Source organism: Micropterus dolomieu, linkage group LG08 (assembly GCF_021292245.1).
Source record: "Micropterus dolomieu isolate WLL.071019.BEF.003 ecotype Adirondacks linkage group LG08, ASM2129224v1, whole genome shotgun sequence".
NCBI classification, from domain to species: Eukaryota; Metazoa; Chordata; class Actinopteri; order Centrarchiformes; family Centrarchidae; genus Micropterus; species Micropterus dolomieu.
In genome coordinates this window covers 29,365,973-29,391,886 of record NC_060157.1, presented here as the reverse complement: position 1 = coordinate 29,391,886, position 25,914 = coordinate 29,365,973, and the positions used below count along the sequence as shown (strand labels likewise).

At 39.0% G+C, this 25,914-nt stretch overlaps 2 protein-coding genes across 4 annotated transcripts in view; both read right to left on the bottom strand.

Annotated features, from left to right (window-relative positions):
- agrn (agrin) overlaps window positions 1-25,914 on the bottom strand; it is a 376,177-nt gene that overhangs the window by 56,528 nt on the left and 293,735 nt on the right. The window lies entirely within an intron of this gene.
- On the bottom strand, window positions 1,381-25,310 carry dennd2c (DENN/MADD domain containing 2C). 2 transcript variants are annotated; one of them, XM_046057315.1, is made up of 19 exons: window positions 25,028-25,310; window positions 20,665-21,773; window positions 15,910-16,034; window positions 13,571-13,653; window positions 13,234-13,386; window positions 12,130-12,208; window positions 11,831-11,875; window positions 10,459-10,646; window positions 10,003-10,112; window positions 9,326-9,395; window positions 8,721-8,798; window positions 8,269-8,409; window positions 7,672-7,820; window positions 5,869-6,046; window positions 5,552-5,593; window positions 3,999-4,107; window positions 3,593-3,835; window positions 2,690-2,776; window positions 1,381-2,614 (listed from the first exon to the last, which is right to left on the bottom strand). In XM_046057315.1, the coding sequence occupies exons 2-19, from the start codon at window positions 21,546-21,548 to the stop codon at window positions 2,583-2,585; spliced, it is 2,796 nt and encodes a 931-aa protein (XP_045913271.1). In that variant the 5' UTR covers window positions 21,549-21,773; window positions 25,028-25,310; the 3' UTR covers window positions 1,381-2,582. The 2 variants fall into 2 exon arrangements, with proteins under 2 accessions (XP_045913271.1, XP_045913272.1); XM_046057316.1 differs by having other exon boundaries at window positions 10,459-10,643.

The following is a 25,914-nucleotide window of genomic DNA, read 5'->3' as shown; positions in this document are numbered from 1 at the left end:
CAGTGTGTGGGACATATTAGGCAGCAAGTGACCATTTTGTTCTCAGAGTTGTTAAGCATAAGGATTTTGATTGACTTCAACCAGGGTCGAATTGTGCTGGCTAGACGACTGGGTCAGAGCATCTCCAAAACTGCAGCTCTTGTGGGGTGTTCCTGGTCTAAAGTGGTCAGTACCTATCAAAAGTGGTCCAAGGAAGGACAGGGTCATGGGCAGCCAAGGCTCAATGATGCACGTGGGGAGCAGGGCTGGCCTGTGTGGTCCAATCCAACAGATGAGCTACTGTAGGTGAAACTGCTGAAAAAGTCAATGCTGATTCTCATAGAAAGGTGTCCGAACACACAGATATGGTTGATCGGTGTATAATCTAGGCATAATATATAAATACCAAACATGCTATATCTGAGATGCTGATGTTGATGCACTGAAACAGAAAGGTTCCAGGGACAGGTACATTGGACTGAAACCTCAAATCTGTTCATCCTATTGTCAGTGTAAGCATATGCAGATAGTGCCCTCATGTGGCCATGGTGGTAACATACTTTTATGACATTGCTTGATTGGTCTTTAACACCATTAAACGGCACATATTACTTCTGAAAAATTCTTAAGAGATTTAATTGACCTGAAATCTGCCTCTCAGGATAAGCTGTGTACCATTCCAACAAATGGTTGTGGTTGGGCTTAGCGTAGGGCAAACAATTTCCCTTCCCAAAAGAACCTGTTCTACCAGATGGGTGTATTTAATCAATATACCAATCCTCTGGAGGACTGACTCTTTATACAGACTTAATTTTCAATCTTAATGATTTAGGTTACTCCTTCTTGGTTTCAATCGCCAATTGGAATTTATGAGTGCAACGAAGTCAGAGGTACGTGCTGAAGAGGTATTTTACATAATGTGCTGGAAAATGTAAATATTGAAGTTAATTTGTAATGTAGTTTCTAGTCAGTGGTATACAAAAACACAAAACATTTTCACTTAATTATTAATAGTGAAAATGTGACAGAAGAGGCTGCAGCCCTACACTACAAAACTGAAGGCAACCTTTAAATAGAATTGAGGATATACAGTGAGGAAAATAAGTATTTGAACCTATTTGAACCCTGCTATTTTGCAAGTTCTCCCACTTAGAAATCATGGAATGTCTGAAATTGTCATCGTAGGTGCATGTCCACTGTGAGAGACATAAAGAAAGACTAGAAAGGTGCAATATACAGTACAGTCCATTTGCCATTTAGATCAAGCCACTGTCTGATCCTCAAAACACAAAGACAAAATAACTTCAGACAAACATGGCTACAAGATAAAATACACATACTGGAGGAGCAGAGACAATCCTGCATATGGTTTGATTCAAACAAAACAGGACTGTTTCCATGTGAACATAGTGCAGGCTTTTATTGAAATATAAATTCATTATTGCAAATATTAAATTTTTTACTAGACAAAGACACTCTGTACTTTGTAATTTGAAGTAATATTAATTTCTATAGAGACTAAAACATATACAGGAGTCAGTGTGACAAAGATTGGGTAACACTTTTTTTCAATACCTGAATTAACCTTAGTCCTGACCCTTTTGGTAAGAATGATATTGAGAAACTACAGAACCACTTACCACTATAGAAATACTTATTCAGATATACCCTCAAGGCCTATAAGCAATATGGACTCCCATTCAAATGCTTAATCGCATGTGTAATTTATTCTTAAGCAGGGTACAACCCAGTTTCAAGGAATTTACAAAATAAAAAGCATTGTCACACAAAGAATACTGTCCCTGGGAACCCAATTTATTCAAAACATATGTAGGACACATCATGCATTTATAAAAAAAAAATATTCTAAATACTGTACACTGGTTATCAACATTGTGCAAAATGTAAAAAAAAAAAATATTTACAGCTCCATTTAACAAGGAGAAAGTCCAGAAAAGAAGAAAAAAAAAAGCAAATGTAAATGTATTTTGATTGAGGTTTAACCTGGAGTCTGACACTTTTTTTTTTTTTTACACAAATGTTTTAATCAAACTTAATAAACCTATACTTAATTTGAAATTTAAACAAATAAAAAACAGTAAACAAAAGGTTTTTCCAGTTTGTGCTGAAACAAATGCAACGTGGATAATGGAATTTTACATTATTTTGAGATTGAACATTTAAGTTATATTTACTGTAAAATAAACACATTGTGCAGTAGAGATGAATCTAAATGTGAAAGTCTTGCAAGTAAACATGTTTCCATTCAAAGTCAAAGAGAAAAGAGTTAATCACACGTTGGTTGAAGCTGGAATGGATTTTTTGTAGTTTTCCAAAACAATGCGTTGTGCTCAATGCTTGAAAAGAAATAAAAACAAAAAACAGTTTCCAGTTTTCGTCCAATAAGAAGTGCACTGCTTTTAAGACTGCGTACATGGCTATAACATGAGCCAGGTCTCTCATATCCAAACTCTTCACTATCTCATTCACATCAGAACACAAGACTCTCTTCTACATTCATTTCCTCAGAAAGTCCAGCAGCAGCAAGTGTTCTGTTTTTAATTACGTTTATTTCATTTAAAAGCCAGGGTGTTGGATTTTTTTTATTTAATTTGCAGGAGCTTCATCTTATTTCCTAAAGAAAAGAAAAACAATATGTTGTTTAAAATGAACCTTTTGAAAGAAAACTTGATGATAGAGCAACACTTACCCAGTCCTTTAAGAAACTTGTTCACACCACTTGGCTCCGGCTCAGGGTACGAATCCAGATACTCAGCCACTCTGACCTCAAAGAGACCTGGGAGAAAGTGAGCCATAGAGACTGAATATGTACAGCATTTGATATTCAAATGTAAAATGAAACATGAACAAAGTATAAATTCGCAACATGTTTAATTGTTTTGGTATTTGCATGCAGAGATGTATCTTCTTGACCCTGTTTTTCAGTTGCCCTGCTTTTAGGTCAGTGTAACGTGTGACTCATTTAACTACCTCATACTATGTGTCTGGTTTCCTATGATTAAATTAAACACTACCATTTTCCATTTAACAAACTACGTGGAATTATTTCTGACTTTTTTTTCCCTCCAACTTTTATGTGAAATCTTGTTGGGATGACATTTAATATGTCACAAACATTCCATGGTGCATCCATGCTACTCTTCAGACTTCCAGCATTGATTTTATAAGCAGATTGGTTGCTAATCGAGATGGGCACAGGTTAACTGAATTTAATTCTTGTCATTTGAAAACTTTGAACATTTTCTCCTTTTACTTTTGTTATATGCATAAACTTTGTGCAGCATTGTGGGAACCTTAAAAGGTAGGGACATCTTAGGAAGCGATAAAATCTCATCTCAAGGTATCAAAGACTCATGTGAAAAGCTTAATCCAAGCATAAGCTTGAAGGACAATACCAGTAAATGTAGTATCTGTGTAGTAATGTAGTATCTACCTATTGATTTTATTATTATAAAATTCTTGTGCATGTCCAAGTTTTGTTTTGCCTTTTCAGAACTCATCAGTGCATCGTAATGGAAACAGGAAAGTAGACCCTATTAGACAATATAATTAGCTGTTTCATAAAGTCCTAGCAGTGCTACAACACAATTACCTCTTCCCCCTCCCTTGCGCATCTCTTTGTCCTGTATGAAGCCGGCAAACATCTGAGTATCCATGAAGAGCTGCAGGAACTGGCGGACTCCACGGGAGGGGTGAGATTTGCGGAAGCTGTCGCGCTGGAGCTCCCTGCTTCCGTTGGAGGACTCAACCATGTGGAGAGGATAGTGGCCCACCAGCTCCACGAACAACCGCACAAAACCCTCCGAAACCAGAGAGCTCAGGTCACCCTGCTGACCTGGATGGGCGACATTTTGGATTAAGACAAAAGGGTTAATAACAGACTTGAAAATAGACTAGCCGCTGTGAGGGATTTATAATCAGCAACTGGAGATGCTGAAATACCAAACTGACATACAGCATCTTGTTGTTTGGCACATGTGATGTCTTGTTATACCAACCTCCACATCTGTCTCCACCCTCCTGCCTCAGAATATCTTCTCTCTCCTCCAGGATCTGCTGCAGTGCTGCCTGCAGTTTACTGGGCAGGATGCAGTCTTCATCGCCCAACTGTCACACATCACAGGAAAGGTTAAAATCGGTCACATGATGCCAGTTACAAAGTGGTAATCACTGCCTTACCAGTGAACATTAACACTGTATGTACTTCTGACTAAAAGTGCTCAATTTCCCATCTGTTAATCATGTTTGGCCGATCTGTTCCGATGAGTTAACAGCTGTACATTTTTGTTTAGGTTTTTTTTTTGTGCTGGGATACACAAAGATGGATTTTACATCTGGTGAACCAAAAACAAAGACCTAATGCTGTTAAACACGAAAGGCATGAAATGGGCAATGACCCATTTCAAATCCAGTGTGCTGGACTACAGAGCCAAAAGAACAAACTGTTTCTCTGTCTAAAGACCACACCTACACACACACTCTATGTCAAAGATTCTGAAGCCCTTTGTTCAAACGGTTCAAACAATGTGCTAATGTTGGAGTGGCAAGTAAACCCTTGCTTGTCCCATTAGCTTGTAGTTAGTAGAGAAAGAGACTGTGCCTGAACAAGCTCACTAAATGAATAGGAAGCCAGCCAAATTAAGACAGACGTAATATAAACACAACCAAAAAAAACCAAAAACTAATCAAACAAGTTCATCATTAATTGAACAGACTGAGTGATGAATGTTAACCGACAAAACCTGCAACTCTGAGTCAGCTTCAAAGCAGCCTTTATGTTTGCATCATGACATGATGGGCTTTCATCCAATATACAGTGGAAGCCGCTTATAGTGATCACGGTTGCAGTGATCAGCTGCTTATGTAGATCTAAAAGCCTGGGACAGAATCATTCCTATACAAATGCTGGTTTAAATAACATGCTTATAGTAATCATGTAGTAGTTCAAAGTCTGCCATCAGTTCGGCATTGAGAGCCCACCGTTTATTTTCAGACCTGTTCAAAATTTAGAAATGCCCTGAAACCACCTCCAAATTGTGACTTTGTTACCTATTTGCACTATTGACCTTGCTGTATTTGTAAACAGCACAATAATGTTTTGGGCTATATGGCCTAATTAAAATTTGAACTACAGTAATCTATATTTTATGTACAGTACTGTATTACTGTTTATGAAATATGCACAGTACAGTGATGTCATTTGTATAGTAATTTAAAAAGCATTTGAAACAGTCAGTTAAATTCAGTAAATAGCGAAGCTGTCCTGTTCATTAATTTATGTCCATGTAATAAATATTCAAATGTCAATTAGATGGTAATCTGCATGAGAAATTAAGTAATAATCATCCGCTTATTGTGATCAATATAACCCAGGCAGACGTGATCAGGGAATCGACTGTAGTTTAATAGTTACAGAGCTTGTGGGTGTAACATTTTCGCTCTGTCACACTCAAATCATTCTGCATGTAAATAAGGGACAAGTATGGGCTAGCCATCTCTCCCACTGGGACCACACCTATTATTCCCATTATGCACAGCTATGTATACACACCTCGATGACAAACTTGTTTGCACACAGATCCACTATGAGCACCTGGAAGGACAGTGAGAAGAATGAATGACAGTTACTGACTGCACGAGTTCATTATTTCACAACAAGAGTCGTAAAAAGGTGAGGTGAGCCTGAACTACAATCTGTTCAGGATGTTTCTCCACCACTACTAACACACAGTGGCAGCTACAGTAAGACCCTTACTGGTACTAGATCCTAGAAAAGGTGACACTCAAACAATACACAGAAAGACCTGTCTATTGAAACTGCAAACTGGACAGAAATATCAAAACATTTATATCAGAAATCTGACGGACCTCCTCGATGGGCAGCTCCAGCAGCTGTGGCAGGCAGGGTGCCAGGACCCCGATGAGGAATGGGGTGGGGGAGCAGCTAATGTCAAGCATGCTGGCTGGTAGCACAGGCACAAAGGTGTGCTGCCAGGTGAAGGGGTACAGCAGCGCCAGCACTGCATGGCCACACCGAGACAGCACACTTCAATGAACAGGGGAGGAGAGAACAGATTAAACACAAAAACACTATTCAGTTCTCACACAGATCATATGACACAAAGATATCAAGCACAGAGCACTAAAAATAGTTTGGTCACACTATTATAATTTTCCCCACCACATTTTTAAACTGACCAACTGTACGATCTTTCAGCAAACAGTACTTGTATAAAAGAATTTCCCCAAGATGCAAATCCTATACCTTTTTATTATTGCTCACCCCTTTACAGTCAGTTGCCTACATGCTGTGAAAAAACTCCTCCACTTCCTTTTGATTAGTCAATTTCTGGAGAAAAGTCTCTCATATCTTATCAAGCTCAGCACACTCATCTAGGAGCAACTTCCTATCATCTTCTGAATTTACAAAGTGACTAGTCATTCATCATTTTTCTTAGAAGTTGTGTCTAGGTATGCGCCGAATGTTCGGCCACCGAAATCAATCGGCCGAAAATAACAAAAAAAAATAAAAAAGAAGCACTTTCGGTGTTCAGCCTAGTAAGTCAAAAGACCGAATAAATTTTACCGAACAATTACGTTGACATGTCAGCAGTGTGCGGAAGAGGATTAGGGCCACGTGTGAATTTTTATTTTTTATTTTGAGATTAAAGTCAGAATTCTGAGAAATAAAAGTCTCAGAATTCTGCTAGCCGCACCTAAATTTGGAGTGCACACGTATTCAAGCCTTTATGGTAGATCCACAGAAACGGAGCAGTGCGAGCTGACAGGCAGGTTAGCGACTTTATCCTGTCAGTTTCTCTCATTACAAAGACAAGTGTTGCAGTATGAGAGTCCTACCTGAAGAGAGGCTGTGAAGTCTTCATGTTACGCGATAGGAGAACCACATACAACATTATTTATCAAATTGGGTCGGACTTGATGAATTTAATGTGAAGATACACATGTGACAACGTCCAGTTTTCAAAATAAGGTGTCTATAAATTATGGAAAGTATGGTATCTCCATACTGTATAGTATGGCTTTACCCAAAGCCATGTACTCTCTTCAGTACTTTTGTCTAGATCTAGCTAATACATTGGCAGGTTGATTCTGGCTTGTTATCAGCATCAGCATATATGTTGAATATGAAGGAATTTCTGTACATTCTTTTCTCATAACCTGCATTTTATATATCTATGGCATTTTCTTTTACATAATTCTATTTTGATATATTTTTGATGTATATATATTTTCATTTTGCCTTTAGAAACAATTCAATTTAAGCTCACTGTTAAAAATTGTGTTATAGTTACTACCAACTTTGACATCTATTATTGAAGAAGAGAAATATCCTGTTAAATACTAACTAAATTTCCTTGTGTTTAGGAGGTTGGGCTGGGTCAGGACATTGGCCTTGTAGAGCCCACTGAGACATGCAAGTGATATTGGGCTGTGCAAATAAATTGGACTTGACTGGCCATTGGGACTCTGCCATAGTTTAGCACTGTGGCCATGGAACACACAGATAAATGACCCCAGCCCTGGGACTATGTGATGTAGTCAAGAATCAACTATAGCTGGCACACATCAAGGGGGAGTCTAACTTTTAAAATAGCCTATCTCAATATTCTGAATCGCTACTGTATATCATAGTACAGTCATCAGTAGTACCTGAGTTTGTCAGCGATTAAGATGACCCTCCTCTCAAGCAGAAGAGAGGCAAACACCTGCAGGAGTTTCCCAACACTGAGACACTGCAGAAGACTGTCAAAGTCCACGTGCTCCAGTCTGGAGTCCACTGGTCGACACAAAGTGAGCAGCTGGCAAAGCAACAACAGCACATGGAGTCAGGCTAAGTGTAAATACAGTGTTATAACATGTAGTTGTTAAAACTAGCTGTTCGCCAATGACTGTTGAGTGAATGCCTGAAAACTGACTCTTTAGATAAGTGGATAAAAAAAGTTGGTGTCTTAAGAGTTACCTAATGCTGACACATAAGAAGGTAGTGATTTTGCATCATTTGAATGATGGTGGTAAACATTTGAATTTTTACTGGAAGGGTCCTTAATTCACTTATTTTAAGTCTGTAAACAGGAATGATTGAAGTGATTACTGTTAACAACTGTCCCAACATGAACCCATCAAAGCTGAAATAGCTCTCCCTATTTTTTATACAGATAACCTCCCATTCTGAGTCATTCCAAGTCTGCAGAAACTGGGAGGAACAAAACTACTAATTAAAATTTCCTCTTTTGGTTTCAGGGTTACCTCATTCCCACAGCCAGGGAGGAAGCTCTTAACAGTGACTGTGCGTCCAGGGGCTGGAAACGGGGCCTCCATCACGCTACGCATAAAAGGGTAAACAAGAGCCGGGGAAATCTCCCTGCGCCTCTCCACCTCCTCCAAAATCTAGACAGATAGAGCCAGACAAATCACTGTGTGTCCTGGAAAATCTAGTGTTGATTAAAATCTAAACAACAGGACAGATGCAAAATGCAGCTCTGCATGTAAAGTAAGGTTTTCCACCTGGGCACATTCACACGTACTGTTGTAAATTTCTCACAGCCAACTGGAAAATGGGTGGGACACTGCTACCATGCATGCAATTTAATTTTTTAACAACACACCCAGGGATTGCTAAGGATTCATTTCTATTATCTTCCTATACAGGCTTCTATCGGCAGAGACAAGGAAGCAAATATATTGTATAGTTGCCCTACCTTTGCAAACAGGTTGAAACAGCCCAATTTGCTGACAATACAGTGCACCTCAGGAAGCCTCTTTCCTTTCCCACTGGGCTTCAAGACACACATAGTTTCATATGTCAGAAAGCAGGTAACAACGGAGATACATATGATAACAACACATCAAACATAAACAACATTTAACTAAATAAACATTTTCCCTTTTAATGTGCTTGTAGATTGGAAGAAAAAAAAAAAATCAAGAGTCTAAACTCTAAACTACATCCATGTTTAGGATAGCTGCCATGAGCTCAAAAAACCCCAACAAAATAAGCAGATATACCACATAATTTCAACATAGAAAAGTGTGTTTTGAAAAGTCTAAAAAGTTCTAAAATCCTCCTTGTGAGGCAAAAGAAAGGGAAAAATTATCAAATTCTTTTTGCTCTCTGTCTTTGATTCGGAAGTGGGTTATGGTCTGTGATTCACATGTACTGATTCACATCTCCTCAGAGATGTTGAGTAAGCACATGGTGGGCTGCCATGTCTCTCTAACACACACACACACACACACACACACAAACAAACACTTTAGCCAATGCTTCAGATGCAATGGTTAACATATCCACATCCACACCCACCAAGATCTTACGGCAGTAACAAAACCAGCGGCTGCCATCCTCTCCGGTCAAGACAAAGGAGAAGGTCTCACTGTAAACACAACATCAATACAAAGGAGATAAATATTTTAATTTTACTTTTACTGCCTTAAAGACATGTTACCATAATTGTATAATGCCCGTACTTTCTTGAATAAAAAGAGATTGAAAAAATATCTTAGGGAATTAGCTCATTAAAACAATAAATCATGAGTGTTTTAAAGACAGCGTGGCAGAGTAAGTTGAGATCATAACCCACATTACAACAATGAACCATACCCTGTAGAAAAACAAAAAAGAATACCCAATGCCCCTTAGCTCTCAGAGATTTAATTAGATCAGTTGGAACTTTAATTATCTCTGTGGGGAATTTGGGTTTTTGCAGCATCTATCTATGGGTACAGCTCAAAGCTGATGATATGAATAGGAAATGGGGGTCTTAAACATAACACAAGTGATAATTAAGGTGCTAGAACTTAAATACTGTTTGTGAAAGAGAACTTATAACACATGAAAGTCGTACATAAGGAAATGGATAGAAGATGAAAAATAGACAGTATCATGTTACCATTCTGTCATTGTCATGGGACACGTTGAGGTAAAGTTATTTTGTATACATCTAGCTTGCTACTAAAATATTAGTTAGTGCATGTGCTGACCTTGGCATGTGTGCAGAGGGCTTCCAGTCCTGTGAGTCGGGGAAGCAGAACTTGGGAATGATGTTCAGCTGATCTTCAGCCTCTCTGGAGAGCCGGGACGACTTCTCAAACTGAAACAGAGGGACTCCAGTTACAGTAGCACTTCTGCAAATTACTTCCTTGAAGTGGTTCCAGGGGGACCCAGATGAAATCAGTGATTAATTAATAGCAATATCATCTGATATAATTTCATAGAAATAATCTTAGATAAGTATAAGAAATAAAGAACCTTGAGTATTTTGACATAACCACTTCTTAATCACTACCAAATAACAGTTGATAACTGGGAAAGTCTCCTTCAAAGGATTCCTCATCATGTAAGATAAGAATTGTCTTCCTTTAAAGCACTACGATCAAAGTTCAGTTATGGTCTTTGTCTAGAAGAAGGGTAGAGTTATATTAAAGGCTCCTTCTAACCATTTTGGGGAACTGCTGCGTGATTTCAGGGGAGTAGGTGTTTCCTGCAGAGCCTTTTCTCAGTGACACCACCACGAAGATCTGGAAAAGCTGCTGCTGCTGCAGCTGGATCAGGTCTCTCTCCAGGGTGCGGTAGCCTGGCTGGCGTTTCAGTGTTGACTGGATATAAACCGATCTCCTGGAGCCTACTTGACACCACACAATAAGAATTTAAAGTAATGCTTGTCCTGGGACATATCCCATCCACAACACCAATATGAGGCATTATACATATCAATCTAAAGCAATTTCACACAAAGCAATGGTCATGGATAACTGATAGTATTATTAGATTTGTTTGCTAAAAAACATTTCCCATAAGCCTCATTGCTACATTGCTTCTGAGGAGGCTAAACAGAAGCCACAGTGGCAACCATTTTAGTCCTTTAGACTGATATATCTTGACAAATACTAAATTACAGGAATTTCCATAAAATTTTGTACAGACATACACGTTTCCCAGAGGATGAAATGTAATAAGTGTGGTGATCCTCTTTAATCTAGTGCCATCATCCATTCAAAGTTTCATTCTGTCCAGTGTTTATAATACTAATAAAAAAATTAATGACATTCCCATCAGCCTCAGCTGTACTTTGTGTTTATTGCTAATTAGCGAATGTCAGCATGGCAACACACTAAACTAAGATAAAGAGGATTGTAAATATTTTCTAGTGAACATCAGCATCTTGTCATTTTCGTTGTAAGCATGTTAGCATGCTAAACTTAGCATTTAGCTCAAAGCACCACCATGCCGATGTGCGGCCCCACAGAGGTGTTAGCATGGCAGCAGACTCCAAGTCTTGTTTCCATTAATTGTTTAGTCTTTAAAATATCAGAAAATTGTGATAAACGTCAAGTTAACATCTTTCAATTGCTTGTTTTGTCTCATCAGCAGTCTAAAATGCAATTTTGAGAAGCTGAAGCCAGTGAAAGCTTGGCATTTTTGATAAATGACTTGAACAATTGATCAAACTTTGAGTTGACTAATTGTTTCTGCACTAGTCTCGTTATCTCCCATGTATAATCAGGTGCATTATGGTCCCATTATGGTATGTCACTTGATTGAACTTAAATATGTAACATGGCTGGCATTAACTAGCGCTGAAGAATGATAACTTCCCTTGAGCTAATCAATTCTTCAGAGATGCTATGAATGTTTATTTTTTTGATACCAGCCCTGTGTTTATATTTGGGGGTGTCAATAATAAATATTGACAGATAACTAAGATTTTGTACCCCATACAAGAATATGTACCTCTAAACTTAAACCTAAAATCCAGACTTACATAAACATAAAGGGACTTTTGGAGACATATTAACTTTATGGTGATACCTTTGCTGTTGTCTTCGGGGTCGCTCTCTGTCCCGCTGGTCTCCTCTGGTGATATGAATTAGAGGAGGGAGAGATTAGGGAGAAGCAGAATGAGAAGCAGAGGGAAGGAAAGGACTTGATAAGCCATAATCAAATGCAGACAGTCCGCCTTTGTTTCATAATCAGTTGCTTCGCCTATTGCAGCTGGCCTTGTGTGTACCATCAAAAGCTGGGTATTTCCACCAAGAGGCTCAACTTAATCTTATTGAAGTGTTGATGTGGGTGACATTTGGGCATCTGTGAGTGTGAGTGTGTGTTACCTCGCACAGAAATTCCCTGGTTCTTTACCCTCTTCCTCCCTCTCTTGTCGTCAAAGATGGTCTCAATCTTGTTGACGTACTTTGTAGTAGAACACACACAGAAACACACACACACACACACACACACACACACAGGTGCTTAGCCCCATAATTTCACAGCCATTATAGAATCATGATTACAGGGAATCATGATATAATAGCCACTAAGTACACAATTATATTACAGATTTTCAGCATTTTTTACCCTTACATTCCTGCATTCTACTGTTAATGCCCCGAAAGAACACACATATTTGATAGTGGACTCAAGTCAACTACTGCCATGCATTAACACACAGAGTTGGGCTCAACATAGAAACAGGCACATACAGGAAGCTGAAACTTATCTTTAACACAAAGCCCTGCCAGTTGAGGAGACAAACTTGTTTTACAGTGTAAGGAAAGAAACAAAAAAGCCCCAGCTAAGATAATGGTACTGTTGTTAAGCAGAAAAATACATAATGGAGGTGTTATGTCTATGCCCATTGTCATTTTTCTTTGTCAAAGATGTGATCTAAAAGAGTTTAAGGACAGCTAGTAATTCTGTGTTTTATTATTACTATGCGAGATATTTATTGACCTTAACCTTTTGTTATTTAAAAGTTACATAATGCAAAATAAACAGATCAACAAAGATATCTTCAATATCTTGATTGGTATTTGTCAAACCTGCAAATAAAGTACAAGTGTGATGTGGGTTTTAAAGCTATAGTAACAGTCATCACCTTTACATATAACAATAAGTCTTAAGTTTTATTACTGTACCTTATCATTAAAGTTCCTCCCTGTCCACACACTTTGCACTGCCATGAGACATATGTTCAAATTCTTGTATTCTGTCTGAATTCTCATGAAGCATTCGAAACACGTTGCTCTACCACTATCTATTTCATTCAGCATCCTCTCCTTCCTGCTTAACAAGTCACAGCCCCCTTTCTTTCGTACATACATAGCACTTCGAGGTGCTTTTTTTATATTACCATATCTGGTAGACCAACAGTCAACCATTGTATCGAAATAACAAAGGTTTGTAAAAACTGATGACAAAATGTAGTTATCATTTACCTGAGGCATCCTCTGGGATTTTTGAGTGCTTGTGCACAGGGTTGTAGCTGGTTTGGGAGTATCTGCAAGGATTGAGGATTTGGTTGCTGTTTGGAACCTCTTCCTCTCCAATTTGCCAGCATAGTCTTGCAACGTTTGGGGTTTAGGGGGCAGCTGGAAGACAAGAACTTTGGAGTTATCACTTGGTTTTAGGTAATTAGATGGTATCAAAGTACAATAATTACTTCTTCCTCCCTTAGAATATCAGGTTAGGAAGGGATCATTTGATACATATACACAACTAATGAAAAATCCTTCTGTACTGTGAAAAGACGACATAAATGGAATATCTCATTACCTTTGGGATGTAAGGCCTTCCAATAGGGAGGCACATGGGAGATAGGTTGACATCTTCATAGGGATTATCTCTGGTGATTTCACCTAGGATAAAACAGAGTGATAGGAAAGATAAGGCTGAATGGATGTTTTATCACATCTGATGCTTTGCTTTCAAGAAGGAACTTAAAGGAGACCTATTATACTGCATTTCCAGCCCTATGGTACCTAATGGTAGCTTTGTATGATTCAAAGTTCAAAAAAAGGATTTTCTATGTTGTACTGGCCCTTCATGCAGGCCCTCATCAAACAGGCTGTAGATGCTCCTTTCTCTTTGAGACCCACCCCAAAGCACACTGTCTTTTGATTGGCCAATGTCTTATGTGTTTACCAGGTTGCCGCAGGCATAGGGCTGCATGTTTCTTTGTGGGCGTGGCCAGCATTCTCTGCCTGGAGCAAATGACCGACCATATATGGAAAATGTTTAAAACCGAGCATTCAGAACAGGGGGGATATCTGAGGTTTTGGCTTACAGGGATTGTATAGTGGTGCTCAGAGAACAACCTACTGCTCAACGTCAGCAAAACTAAGGACCTGATCATTGATTTTAGGATAAAGGAGATAAAAACACACTCCTGTCTACATCAGTGGAGCTGAGGTGGAGCAGGTGAACAGTTTCAGGTTCCTGAGCATCACAGAGAACCTGACATGGTCATCTCACTTCTCCACGCTGGTGAAGAAAGCTCAGAAACGACTGGATTTCTTGAGGAAGCTTAATAAGGCAAAATTCCCACGCCAAGTTCTTGTCAGCTTTTACAGAGGAGCAACAGAAAGCATCCTGCGGGTTACACACACCCGCTGGGTTAGGGGTGTGCTCAGAAGATCATTGGTACCCATCTCCCGAGCATCAGTGATATCGGTGAGGTGAGGTGCCTGCAGAGCCCAAAGGATACTAAAGGACAGTACCCACCCAGCCACAGCCTGTTCACCCTGCTGCCTTCTGGGAAGAGAGATAGAAGTTTCTGCTGCCGCACCACCAGACTGCAGAGCAGCTTTTTCCCCAAGCTATCACACTCTTAAACTCTACTTCATCCTCAGCACTGCTCCACTGAATATAGTTTATTTCTGTTTACCATTTTTTATAATTGATTCTGTATTAATGTATATTGTCTGCCACGTAGCAGAAGGGAGTTACAAAACACAATTTCACTCTATGACTTGTTATATCGTGACAATAAAAAAAAAACCTACTGACAGAGAAAGTCCGACAGATCTTGACCAACAGACAGATCTCTAGAGATGAATAATTGTTTTGTTTATAAAATGTCAGAAAACAGTGAAAAATGCTGTGATGTTTTAAAATTGCTTGTTTTATTTGACCAACAGTCCAAAACCCAAAGATATTCAGTTTAATGTCAGATATGAAAAAAGCAGTAAATTCTCACATTTGAGAAGCTATAAACAGGTACTTTTTAGCATTGTTGTTTGAAAAATGACTAAAGCAACTGATCCATTATCAAAATAGTTTTCAATTAATTTTCAATGGATTGACTAATTGTTGCACCTCTAAATACAGAGGCCTTTTTCTCCACTGCAGTACCACCATGTGTAACTATCTACCATTGGTGTTGACTTGACTGCAAAGGCTGGTGCAGATGGAGAAGTCTCGTAGAAAGCAATATTTTACTATTTTAAAAACATTTTTACAAATTATTATATTGTTTCTGATGCAATCCCTGAAAGGGATGTAACATTCGGACACACATTCGAGTCCAGCTGGGGACCTTTGCTGCAGCTCATTCCCCATTTCTTTCCTCCTAATTTCCACTATAAAAAAACTCCCTGGAATTTCTTTATTTAATATAACCTCTCTCTATGACTCTTAATTTGTAAATTTGAACAGAAGTAGTCTTTCCTAAACACTGACTGAAACATGTGTGCACCTTGAATAATCCCTGACTTTATAAATCATCCAATCTGCTTTGCAATCTTACATATTACTCTTAAAATATCTGTGTGAAACTAGCAGTAGGAAACAGGCCCCTTTTGTAGGCATATGAAATGATTTTTCATAATATCACTGGTCCCTGTACGGCATCACTCTTTAACAGGCTCTGTGACAGCAATATAATATATTTAAAATGGGGGCATTTTAAGTATCGGAATTGTATGTTCAACCAATGACATGCTCCCAACAGTCTTTATGACTTCCTGTCTTTGTCAAAACCGGTGCTAAGTTAAGCTGTTTAAAATACATGACAGCCAGACAGTCAGTGTAATGATCAAAAGCTATAAAAGTTCATTCACAATCAACTCCACAATGTCTTCTTCAGTTTATATGACACAGGAAGTTCGACTTACAAACAATGTCCTCATAAATATTGTCATCAGAGTGGGCATGGTAAAGGCCTGAGTGCCTGGCCTGGCCTCCCAGCGTGTCTTGTTTCGCCGTCAGACGTGCTGCATCCTCATACTCAAAGGACTTCCTGTGACAGGGAGGGAAGGGAAGGCAGTGAAAAAGAGGGGCCTGGCTGCTGTCCTAAAGATAGCGACCATACTTTTGTTTACTCTATTGTCTTATGTGCAGCCAACGTCCCACCACCAAATTTTTTATGTTGATATCAAACTCTGTCTCAAGACAAGACAGGGTGTGATAAACTGTCGTGAAAGGAAATGACAGAGCATTTGTTACAAAAGTTGTTAAAAAGCAAAACAATGTAAAAAAAGGAATGACCAGATTTAGACAGAGATAGCAGCGTGATAATGTCAGCTGTCAGAGTAGAAATTAGGTCACTGTGCAACTTTCCTCCACTGGAAGCTTTAAAATGTACATACAGCTTGATTTAATTATAGCCGACTTACTATCATCTCTGTCTGGTTGAGAGTTCAGTGCAGGTATTATGTGATGACATTGTTTTACATGTACTTGATTTTAGTTCCTTTTGTAGTGTGCACACTGTTCCAGTAATAAAACAGTCTATCTGGCTCAGTGTTGCACATAGAGACTGTTACATGATTCATGTTCAGTGTGATGTAATACTCAGCCCTATGGAGGTGTTTCATAATGTACAAGAATGAAGGACAACTGCTGGCTTCCTCTGAAATTGTTAAACAAGGAGCCCTGTAGAACTATGCTAACTGAGTGCAGACATGAAGGAAAACTGTAGGTGACAGACATGTTATTGGTATAAACTAAACAACACAAAATTGGATTACATTGCCAACTTAAGTATAATCGCAATATTGTACCACAAGTAGTATTTAAAAACACAATTAACACAATTTAACTTAAAGAAAGCTAAAAGCTTTAGCTAAAAACAGCAACCGTGGCCACAAGTGGCAATTACAGGATGATGATACAGAATTTCCCCTTCTTTTCCCCTCTCCTTTATTGAGTTATATACCTTTTTTGTGCATGTAATGGGTTTGCAAGTTCATCATTAGGTGCAGAATGGATTGTTTTCTGTCCAGTTGAGCTACTTTTATTTAATTGGGTAGGTAACATTTGTTTTGGGCAGCTTGTGATAATTTGGGCTACTTTTTGTTAGGCTACAAAAAGTAAGGCTATGTTCAAAAAAAGTAGTATTGAGTAATATTATTGAGATTGACAGGGCACGGAGTTCAATAGGCTCAACACAATGAGTGGTAACTGATGAATAAAAAACAAATGTCATTCCAGTTTATTACAACTAGACAGATTCTTTTTCTAATTATTATTCAGCCATAGCTTTGTGATAAAAGACTTGTAAAAGCTTTCATCTGTTCATTTAAGTGAAGACTTTTACCGAGCAATGCAATGTTATCCGAAAGACTTAGTGGAGATAATTCTTGTTATTGTAAACGTGGTTTTACCTAATTACACTAATACAACTGCAACAACTTTTATTCATTTTTAATTTTTCTTCTCTTGCACTCACTAAAATACATGGAAAGAGGCTTTATGTTATTTCAATTCAGATTTTATTAGAAATTGTGAATTGGAGGCGGGTGATATGGCCTATGATGATATATGTAATTTTATATCATGGTAATAGTATATTTCACAATACTTTGTTCTGTGAGTTCAATTAAGAAATTGTTTAAAATAACTATTACGTACTTAATGACATTTGATTATTTTCTTTTATTTGGAACTTCCATATAAACAAAAACTAACTCCTCTGCTTTGTATTTGCACTTTCACTCTCCTCCTCCATGTTTTCTTGTCACTGGCTTCTTTTAGGGCAGCTGGCAAACCAGCTTAATCTGCATTTCGACCAAAGGAACTATATCCCGGAACTAGGAACCTTTGAAGGAACTCACTGCGTTCCCATCAGAGGGACCAGGGTCTAAATGTAGTTCTGGGGTCTTCATTTTACCCCCTAAAAAGACCCTGCTCGGGGGGTAGTACTTTCCAAAAGTACCGTGTACTTTGGGGGGGTGGGACTTGCCTTGCAGTGAATTTCTGAATGGGCGAGTAGAGGCTACTGGCTTTAACTGGAAAATGTCAGGTGTTTGTCACCTACTTCTCCTTTCTTTTCCACCATTAGATCAATCGTCGGCATTAAATGTAACTAGCAGCCATTCTGGGTGTGTTTACAATGAACAGCTGATAGTTAGTACTGGGTCCACAGTTGTTGTTTTTAAGTTTTCATCAGTCAGGAAGTTTCTACACATAGCTGAAGTCGGTCTCCACTTCTTCAAAACCAGCTGAACAGCTGATTACAACAGGTAATTAAGCATGTTAAAATCACGTTCCTCCGACACAGACGTGAGTCCTGGAAATGTTTTAATATCAGAAATCAGAATCAGAAATACTTTATAACCTTCATAACTTTAACTTTATAACTTTAATAACCGTCACTGTCGCAATTTTATTTTTGTGTTGTTTTATCTGTGCTAGAGTTACTAAGAGCTTGATGGTTTTATCCAGTTTGTTATCCACACATGTCTCGCAGATGTCCGCCTGAGATCGTATGTCAGCATAAAATTTATAGCTGGGAAACAGCAGCCAGTGTTCTGCAGTGTGTTTACTAGGGTTGGGGGGAAAAAATATATATCGCGATATTTTCCGTGGCAATATTATATTGATACATAGAGGTCAAGTATCGATCTTTTTTTATACGAATTGTACATGAGAATTTAACTTTTTGTTACTAAAATAATAAAATCAATTGCTTTTTCCGTCCACGAGAAAAAGAGTTTTTCTCCTTTGGGGACACAATTTGAAGAAGGAAAAAAGGTAATAAATACACAATACAATATATAGCAATATTTTTAAAATCGCTATTGTATCGTGATAATATCGTATCGTGGGTCCTCTGGTGATTCCCACCCCTAGTGATTACAGCGAACAGCTGATGAAGTTATACTAAATACTGGTTCAGAATACTGGTTGTTTTGAGTTTTCATCAGTCAGGAAGTTTCCACAAGGTCTCCTGCTCTCCAAAACAAGCAGACCAGCTGATTACAGCAGGTAAAACTCGTTAAACATCCCATTCCTCAGACGCAGGCAGACACAGATATGTGCTGACAGCTGATCTGCAGCTCTTGTTGACTGTAAATGTTGTAATAACCTTCCAAACTGTCGCGATTTTATTTTTGTGCTGCTTTCTCTGTGCTGGAGTTATTTTAAGAACTTTATGGCTTTATCCAGTTTGTTATTAAATGTGTAACAAACTTTATCGCGTGTATCCTCATTATAGCTCCCACACAAAAGAAAGATGCTTTAATGGTCAAGCTAAACCTGTAGTTTGTCATTATATTCCAGTCAAATCTGATGTTCATTTATAAATGTTGCTCATGAATAGTGGTTACAAATAATGATGCCTGTGCATCGCTGTGTACAGCCAGGCCTACAGCCTACGTCAGCTGGTTAATCTGCCTAATATTCGCAAGTCTTTAGACCACGGTGGAAACGCACACAACGTTGGGCTGAAGGGACCTTTTAGTTCCTTGAAAATAGACCTGGGGACTTAAAAGTTTGGTCGAAAAGCACCTTTAGAGGTGCATTACCGCCACTCATATCACATGTGAATGTGGTAAGCAGTCCTTCTGCCCAATCACGTTAGCTTGCGAGGCAGTAGGATGCGTATCCTACTGCCCCGCAAGAATTGCAATATCAAACGACCATGCAAGAATCCAGCCCCAATTTTATACAGTCTGCCACGAATATATAGCAGAGACTAGGGATGGGCGATACCAAACTTTTTGCTACAATTTTATTGATAACAATTGCTGATCACTTCTTTAAACAGGCCATAATGTTCCCAGAGCAACTTTCACTATTTGTGGCACTTTGTTGTCACAAAGTTTGATGCAAAGTGTGCAACTGCTGCTTGACACTGCTTTTTGTTTAGTTTTCTTAATACAAAAGTACTGTAAATGGTAGGAAGTGCTGGACCCACCCATGTTTTGTATTTATATAATTTATTTTATAATCAAAATTTTTTGAAAAGGAATCCATAGTAGCTTGTGAGTATCAGAGTCTCCCATCCCTAGCAGAGACAATAAGGCATAGCTCCTGAGGTGGAAACTGTATTGCCAAACCTCTACCGGTGGACACATTTCTACCGTCACACGTGTGCTGTCATATTGCTTAACCCTATTGTAAATATCTTTGGATATTATTATAGTCTGTCAACATCTCCTGGGCAGTATTCACATGATAATGAAAGACAACACCAGGAAATTACAGTTACAGAGAACTACATCATTAGAAGTTATGTCACCTAATAACTCCTGAGCTGAATGTGTACATGGGCTGCAGTTATTTCTTGCTTTGCTGAGCCTTGCGTGAATGAGCGAGTGTGAGTGCCCGCCCCATGAAGACCTGGGACCCATGGCTGCTGAACTAGGCCAAATCCAGACAATAGAGAACAATGCTGCCAGATATCATGTGACATCACAACTTGGACCCCAGCCAGCAATTACACTGAGTACCCTCCCGAAACATGGCCTTAAAACACTGCTGATATTCAATAAACACCATGTGTTTCAGACCGTCCAAAGAAGAGAACAGTTTTAATATGCATTTTTACAAAATATTATTATCAGCCGGGGCTGCTTTCTTAAAAAAACAAGATTCAGATTAAGTTATTCAGTTATTTATGCTCTGCTTTTAGTGCATTGACTCACCTGTTCTTTTTATGCCTTGAAAGCCCATTAGTCTTTGCAACAGGACATGGAGGAGGTGGGAAGCTAGGTGGGTGGGATACCCTCCTACTCCCCACGTTGGTGTGGTTGTTATGAGGTGATCTGCTGTCCCATTGAATTGTGTGACCTGTGTTGTTGATGTTGGCTCCCCGATACTGGAATGTCCGCAGAGGTTTGGGAGGAGGCTGAGCTTCACATGAAGACTCAGTGCCTTTCTCCCAGAGCAGTCTGTCCCCCTCAAGTTTACGCCAGAAACCCCGTGAAGTGTAGAAGTTTCCAGCAGGCATGTTGTCTTCTTGGTCATCAGTTGATAGAGGTAGATGTTTTGAGATGACTTCAAGATCCAAAATGCAATCTGTTTTTTGGTTGCCATTGGCAGTGAAGATTTGTTTACCTGGAGAGTTAGCAGTGTTAGCCTCCACTTTTGGAGACGCAAATATTTGTGTTGCAAGTGGTGTATTTCCTGGGGATGGAAATTCAGTGGAACATATTTGCAGAGGTTCTGACTTCCTACCGATCACACTATGTCCAGCTTGTGCTGGGCATTCTCGAAAATCTAAGCCCAAGCTCTTAGCTTTGGAGAAGTTCCCCCCTCTTGATCCCTCGTTGGAACATCTGTTGCCCAGGACATCTCGAGACAGAGTTTGGGACACAATTGGAGGGTGTGCTTTCACCCCAGTATCCTGGCTGCTGCCCTGCTGACTGCGACCTTCCCACTGGGAGATCTTCTCCCTGATGTTAATGCCCTGTTCGTGGGAAGGGGGCCTCCCTGACTGACGGCCCTGCCAAGTCAAGGTTGCCCCTTTCTGCAGGCCATCAACCTCACCACCCACTCGCTTGCCCTGCTCCAGCCTCAGAGCTAGCATGTTGAGAGGGGGCTCACCCTCAGTTCTCCATTGGTGAATGCATCACAGATTTCCTCACAAAGACAGACAGGAAAAAAACAAAGTAGTCTGTTGTCAATTAATCCAGAAATGATAAGTAAAAACAGGAGCGCCACAAGGTTTATGGTTCGAACGGTTCCTTTATGTCTCTTCGTCTTCTTGTGCTAGTAGAGTGTCATTTTCTCCATGTCCCCTTTTGTAAACAACCTAAAAAGAAGACAAGACACAAAAATTACTCATCAATCACTGCACTTAAAAACAAGACCAGACAGCACACTGCAGGGTCAAAGGGATACTGAGGTAACACAGGAGGACAAAAGTTCTTTGAAATGGCACACATCTGTCTACAACTTGTAGGCAGGGACAGTGAGAAGGTCAAGAAGAACAGGCTCCTGTCAAGGTCAGTTTCCAAAAATAAATCCAGTAAGAATAAGGAAAGACAGTGACAGGAACAAGGTTACTGCAGATTTCTGCTGCTGTGTGTCTGTGTCTTGAGCCGCCCCTACCCTCCTCTAGCCCCAGGGGAATTCTGTCTTCTTTGTAGCTGTTGTCCGTAACCGCATAGCTGGCCAAATACAAAATGCCAATGATACAGCAAAGCATTAAATCTAATTTAGTGTTCTGGCAAAGCTGAGTGGGACGAATTCTCATTTTGAGTGATTTCAAAGAGCTTTAGAGGCAAGAAAACACACTAATCTCAAGCCATACATAATGAACCAATGACAATTAGGTAAATGACAGAAAACATTTCAACCACACCTATTTACGCAGTGGAATAAAAAAAAAAAAACTCAAAATGGTTGAGCTATTCATAAAGGTGCAAGATAAAAACATACAGGACTATGGATTAAATGCATCCTTTGCATTAGGATTAGAATATGTATAGTATAAAGCTGTGATCTTGCTCCCTCCCATCAAATGCTATCAAACATGATGTAAAGTTCCGCAGTGGCATCTACTCTAACTCATACTCCCAGAGTCAACATCAATGCAGTCACTGTACACTCTTGTACAGCAGCTCCTGGCTTGCTGGAACCAAACCATTTGGACACGTTGCACATTAGGACCGTGGCTGAGAGAATGTGGAGAAGGGGAGACATGGTAAAATTCCACTGCACAGTTCATGATCATAATAACTCTATGAGCCTGCATTCCTGCTGAGTGTACATGGAGGGGGTCGGGGAATAAATTTAACTAGAGACAGTCTGTCAGTCAGTCTTGCAAGTGACGCCTTTGTTTGGTTTGACCTAAATCAAATGTACGTGTGCACTGGAATGCTGCTCGATCATTGCCAGACCATGCAATGACAATACGACTCCCAAACTGACCCACTTGCATTACTTGTCTCTGTGCGGTGTGCTGTACAGGAAGGCATGAGTTGCGTTTCCTGAGCTGCAGGAAGAAGGATCAGCAGACTGTCCATAATTATGGTACCGGGGCGACTTTCAGCCAATTGCAACCACTGATTTAAGCTATATTTAGATTATCTACATTCAATCCCTGTACAGTAACATTCATAAACACGTCTAAAACTGTCATTTTGTTTTAAACTGCCATTTGCCATGGCATATACAATTAAAATCAAATGTTGTTACTGCCAGTGAGGCAAACTGTGAGGTGCTGTGACATCAAGTTGCAAAGCCAGCGGATAAGTCCAAATGATTCATTGATGTTTATGAGGCTATCAACTCTGCAGAAGTTATCCTTTAGTCTCTAGTGAAACTCACTGATTCACTTATGTGGAAACCAGACTGGGGGCCCATGAAACTTAATTAAGTCCACCATCGTCACTTCGTAGCTAAATTAAACCTTAATTGCACCTTCAAAACCACCACAAAACACCCTCCCACAGAAGTGCGGCATGACACAACATGTTGCAGGTGAGGTAGGCTATACAACTGTGGTTCACCATCAACAGTAACAGATGAAGCTATAATAAAAGATAAATGCCAGCATGAAAGGTCACACCAAGATTAAGTGCCTTAAAATGACTAATCCATCTCCAGCCACCAGAACAATGTGTGTGCATCCAGACATTAATTTTCACAGGGCCGGTGAAAGAGTGATAGGCAAAGCCAGGAACGTGTATTTTTAAAGCACATTTTAACAACATGGCAATTCAGAGCGCTTTACATAAAATAAAAAAAGCTACATAGGATAATATAGAGACATTTAAATAAAATAGAAAATCAAAGCAAGTTAAGCCAGGACAGTAAAGGTTACAGTGCAGTGTAAGATATTAATCAAAAATCTCACATTTGATTTTATAAAAGGCAGCAGCAAAAAAGACAAGATAGTCCATTTCAACATGACAAGATCCATCATTTGGTGTCATTTGTTGTCAGTGGTTGTGGATACCACTATGCTGAAAATGTCTCCAAGTTCTCTCAACTCAGACCAAGACAACTATAATATAAAAAACTGAAGCGCTTTAGCACAAAATAAATGCATTCCATTAATTAATATTGTTCCTGGTGTTGATGTGACCATTTCTCCGAGGGTATTAGTGGAATATACATCTCAAATGCTTTCAGTTGTAGTCAGTTATTCATTAACTCAAGAGTTTTATTTCTGATTTGGCAACAGCAGTCGTATATTTCCATAATAACAGAGAATTAGTCTAGTTGCCTAATTGCTGATATTGTTGTGTAACATGCGTAGCGTTAGATAATCAGTAAAATGTAGGAGAGAGAGAAAAATGCTCCACTAAGTGTCCTCCTCCTCTGTTAAATGATGAAACACCTTTCCAAACTCCATTCAAAGCTATAGTAACTTAAAAAAATCCTCCCTATTGCAAAGCCTTACTTGCACAGAAATTAAACCCAATCACTCATCTGCCTCTGTAAAAAATACTGTGTAATCCGGTTTTAACAAAAGGCTGAAATAACCTAATCGGTATAACGTTATGCTGCTTGCTGCCAACCACCAGGTTAATTAAACCATGATTTGTCTATGGGATGAGCGACACACGAATAACATTTTAGTTAACTGGGAAGGTTTATATTGTACTAAAAAACACCGTTTAAATGATTAGTGGCATGCCGAATTGAACAACAGGGCTTATTGATACTGAAATATTCTTGATAATGATGTTAAAATATAACTTTATTTGTCGATAATTATGTCAGTTTTGACTCGCCATTTTTTCTATCCAGTTTAGCATTGATTTCCCACTGTACTGAAAAAACAGCAAGTAACTTTTTGGAAAAGCCGAAGCTGAGCTAACTTACATATTTTACGGACAGCAACTGGGTAACGTTAATTAAAATCACTTAATGCAACAAAATACAACAGGTCTTAGTTAACATAACGTTACCTCATTTAGTTAGTTTGCGTTTTACGTTCCTTAACGTTAGTTAGAAGAGAAAGACAGCAATATTAGTCAGACACGTTGTGTGGTAACGATATAAGATCAAAATAGCACACGGGAAGATGCATAAACTTGATGTCTAATGACTTACCCGTCGTTGTTTAAAATTATGATCCAAACGCATGTTCCTTCCTCATTGTCCTTTCGATAAAAATGAAAAACATAAAATCGGAGTCCACTCGCTCGTGGTTAAGTTAGCAGCCTCAATAAATTCAGGCTAACGCCGCAGCCCACCGTCAGTTATTACAACTTATATGGAAACAAACTTTTATGAGGCATAAAACGTCTCCCATATACTAATAATTATACACAACAACAAAGACAGTGGCCACAGACAACAGAAAAGTAAAGCAAGGCGCTCCTCAACAATTACTGTCAAGTCATCCAGAAAACATTCGAGTTCCGGTCACAACTTCCAAAATAAAATGATCGCAAAATGTTTTTCTGAACTTTCGAAGTGAAATTACATTAATTAATTAATTAATTTTGCAACTTCAACTTAAAACACAAGTCTTTTTAAATGTTCTTTCGATTTATACATTTTGATGACATCTTTTCAGAGTTATCTTGTTCTGGATTTCAAAGGCAATATATTTTCTGCAGATGAGCTGAGAACTGCAGATGGGGAATATTTTGGTCCTAAAATGTTATGATTCTATACAGACAAATTGTTTTTGTCCTAAAGTTTGTAAACGCAAATATTCCCATCTAGAGTGACGAATATGTGGACATTTCAATATGCAGCATCAGAATATGCTGCCTTGCGGTTTATGAGGCTACAGGTGCCAATTTTAACATTGTCTACTGTTTTCGCAAGTGGGGTGTGATTTTTCTTCACACTATATACTATAATACATACACTTCCCAGCAATCTAACCTCTAAAATAAATTGGAAAGTCGGCGGTTATCAGACTCGTTAGAGATTTCTGGGAGCCATTCTGAGCTAGGGAATGAGTGCATTCTAGGAACAAAGTACAG

Coding starts and splice junctions, on each gene's coding strand:
- dennd2c (XM_046057315.1), bottom strand. CDS start 21,548: ATGCTAGCTCTGAGGCTGGAGCAGGGCAAGCGAGTGGGTGGTGAGGTT. Junction 7,821..8,268: donor TCCCTGGCTGTGGGAATGAG/GTAACCCTGAAA, acceptor TTGCTTTGCCAG/CTGCTCACTTTGTGTCGACC. Junction 5,594..5,868: donor TGGAGCTGCCCATCGAGGAG/GTCCGTCAGATT, acceptor CTGTCCTTCCAG/GTGCTCATAGTGGATCTGTG.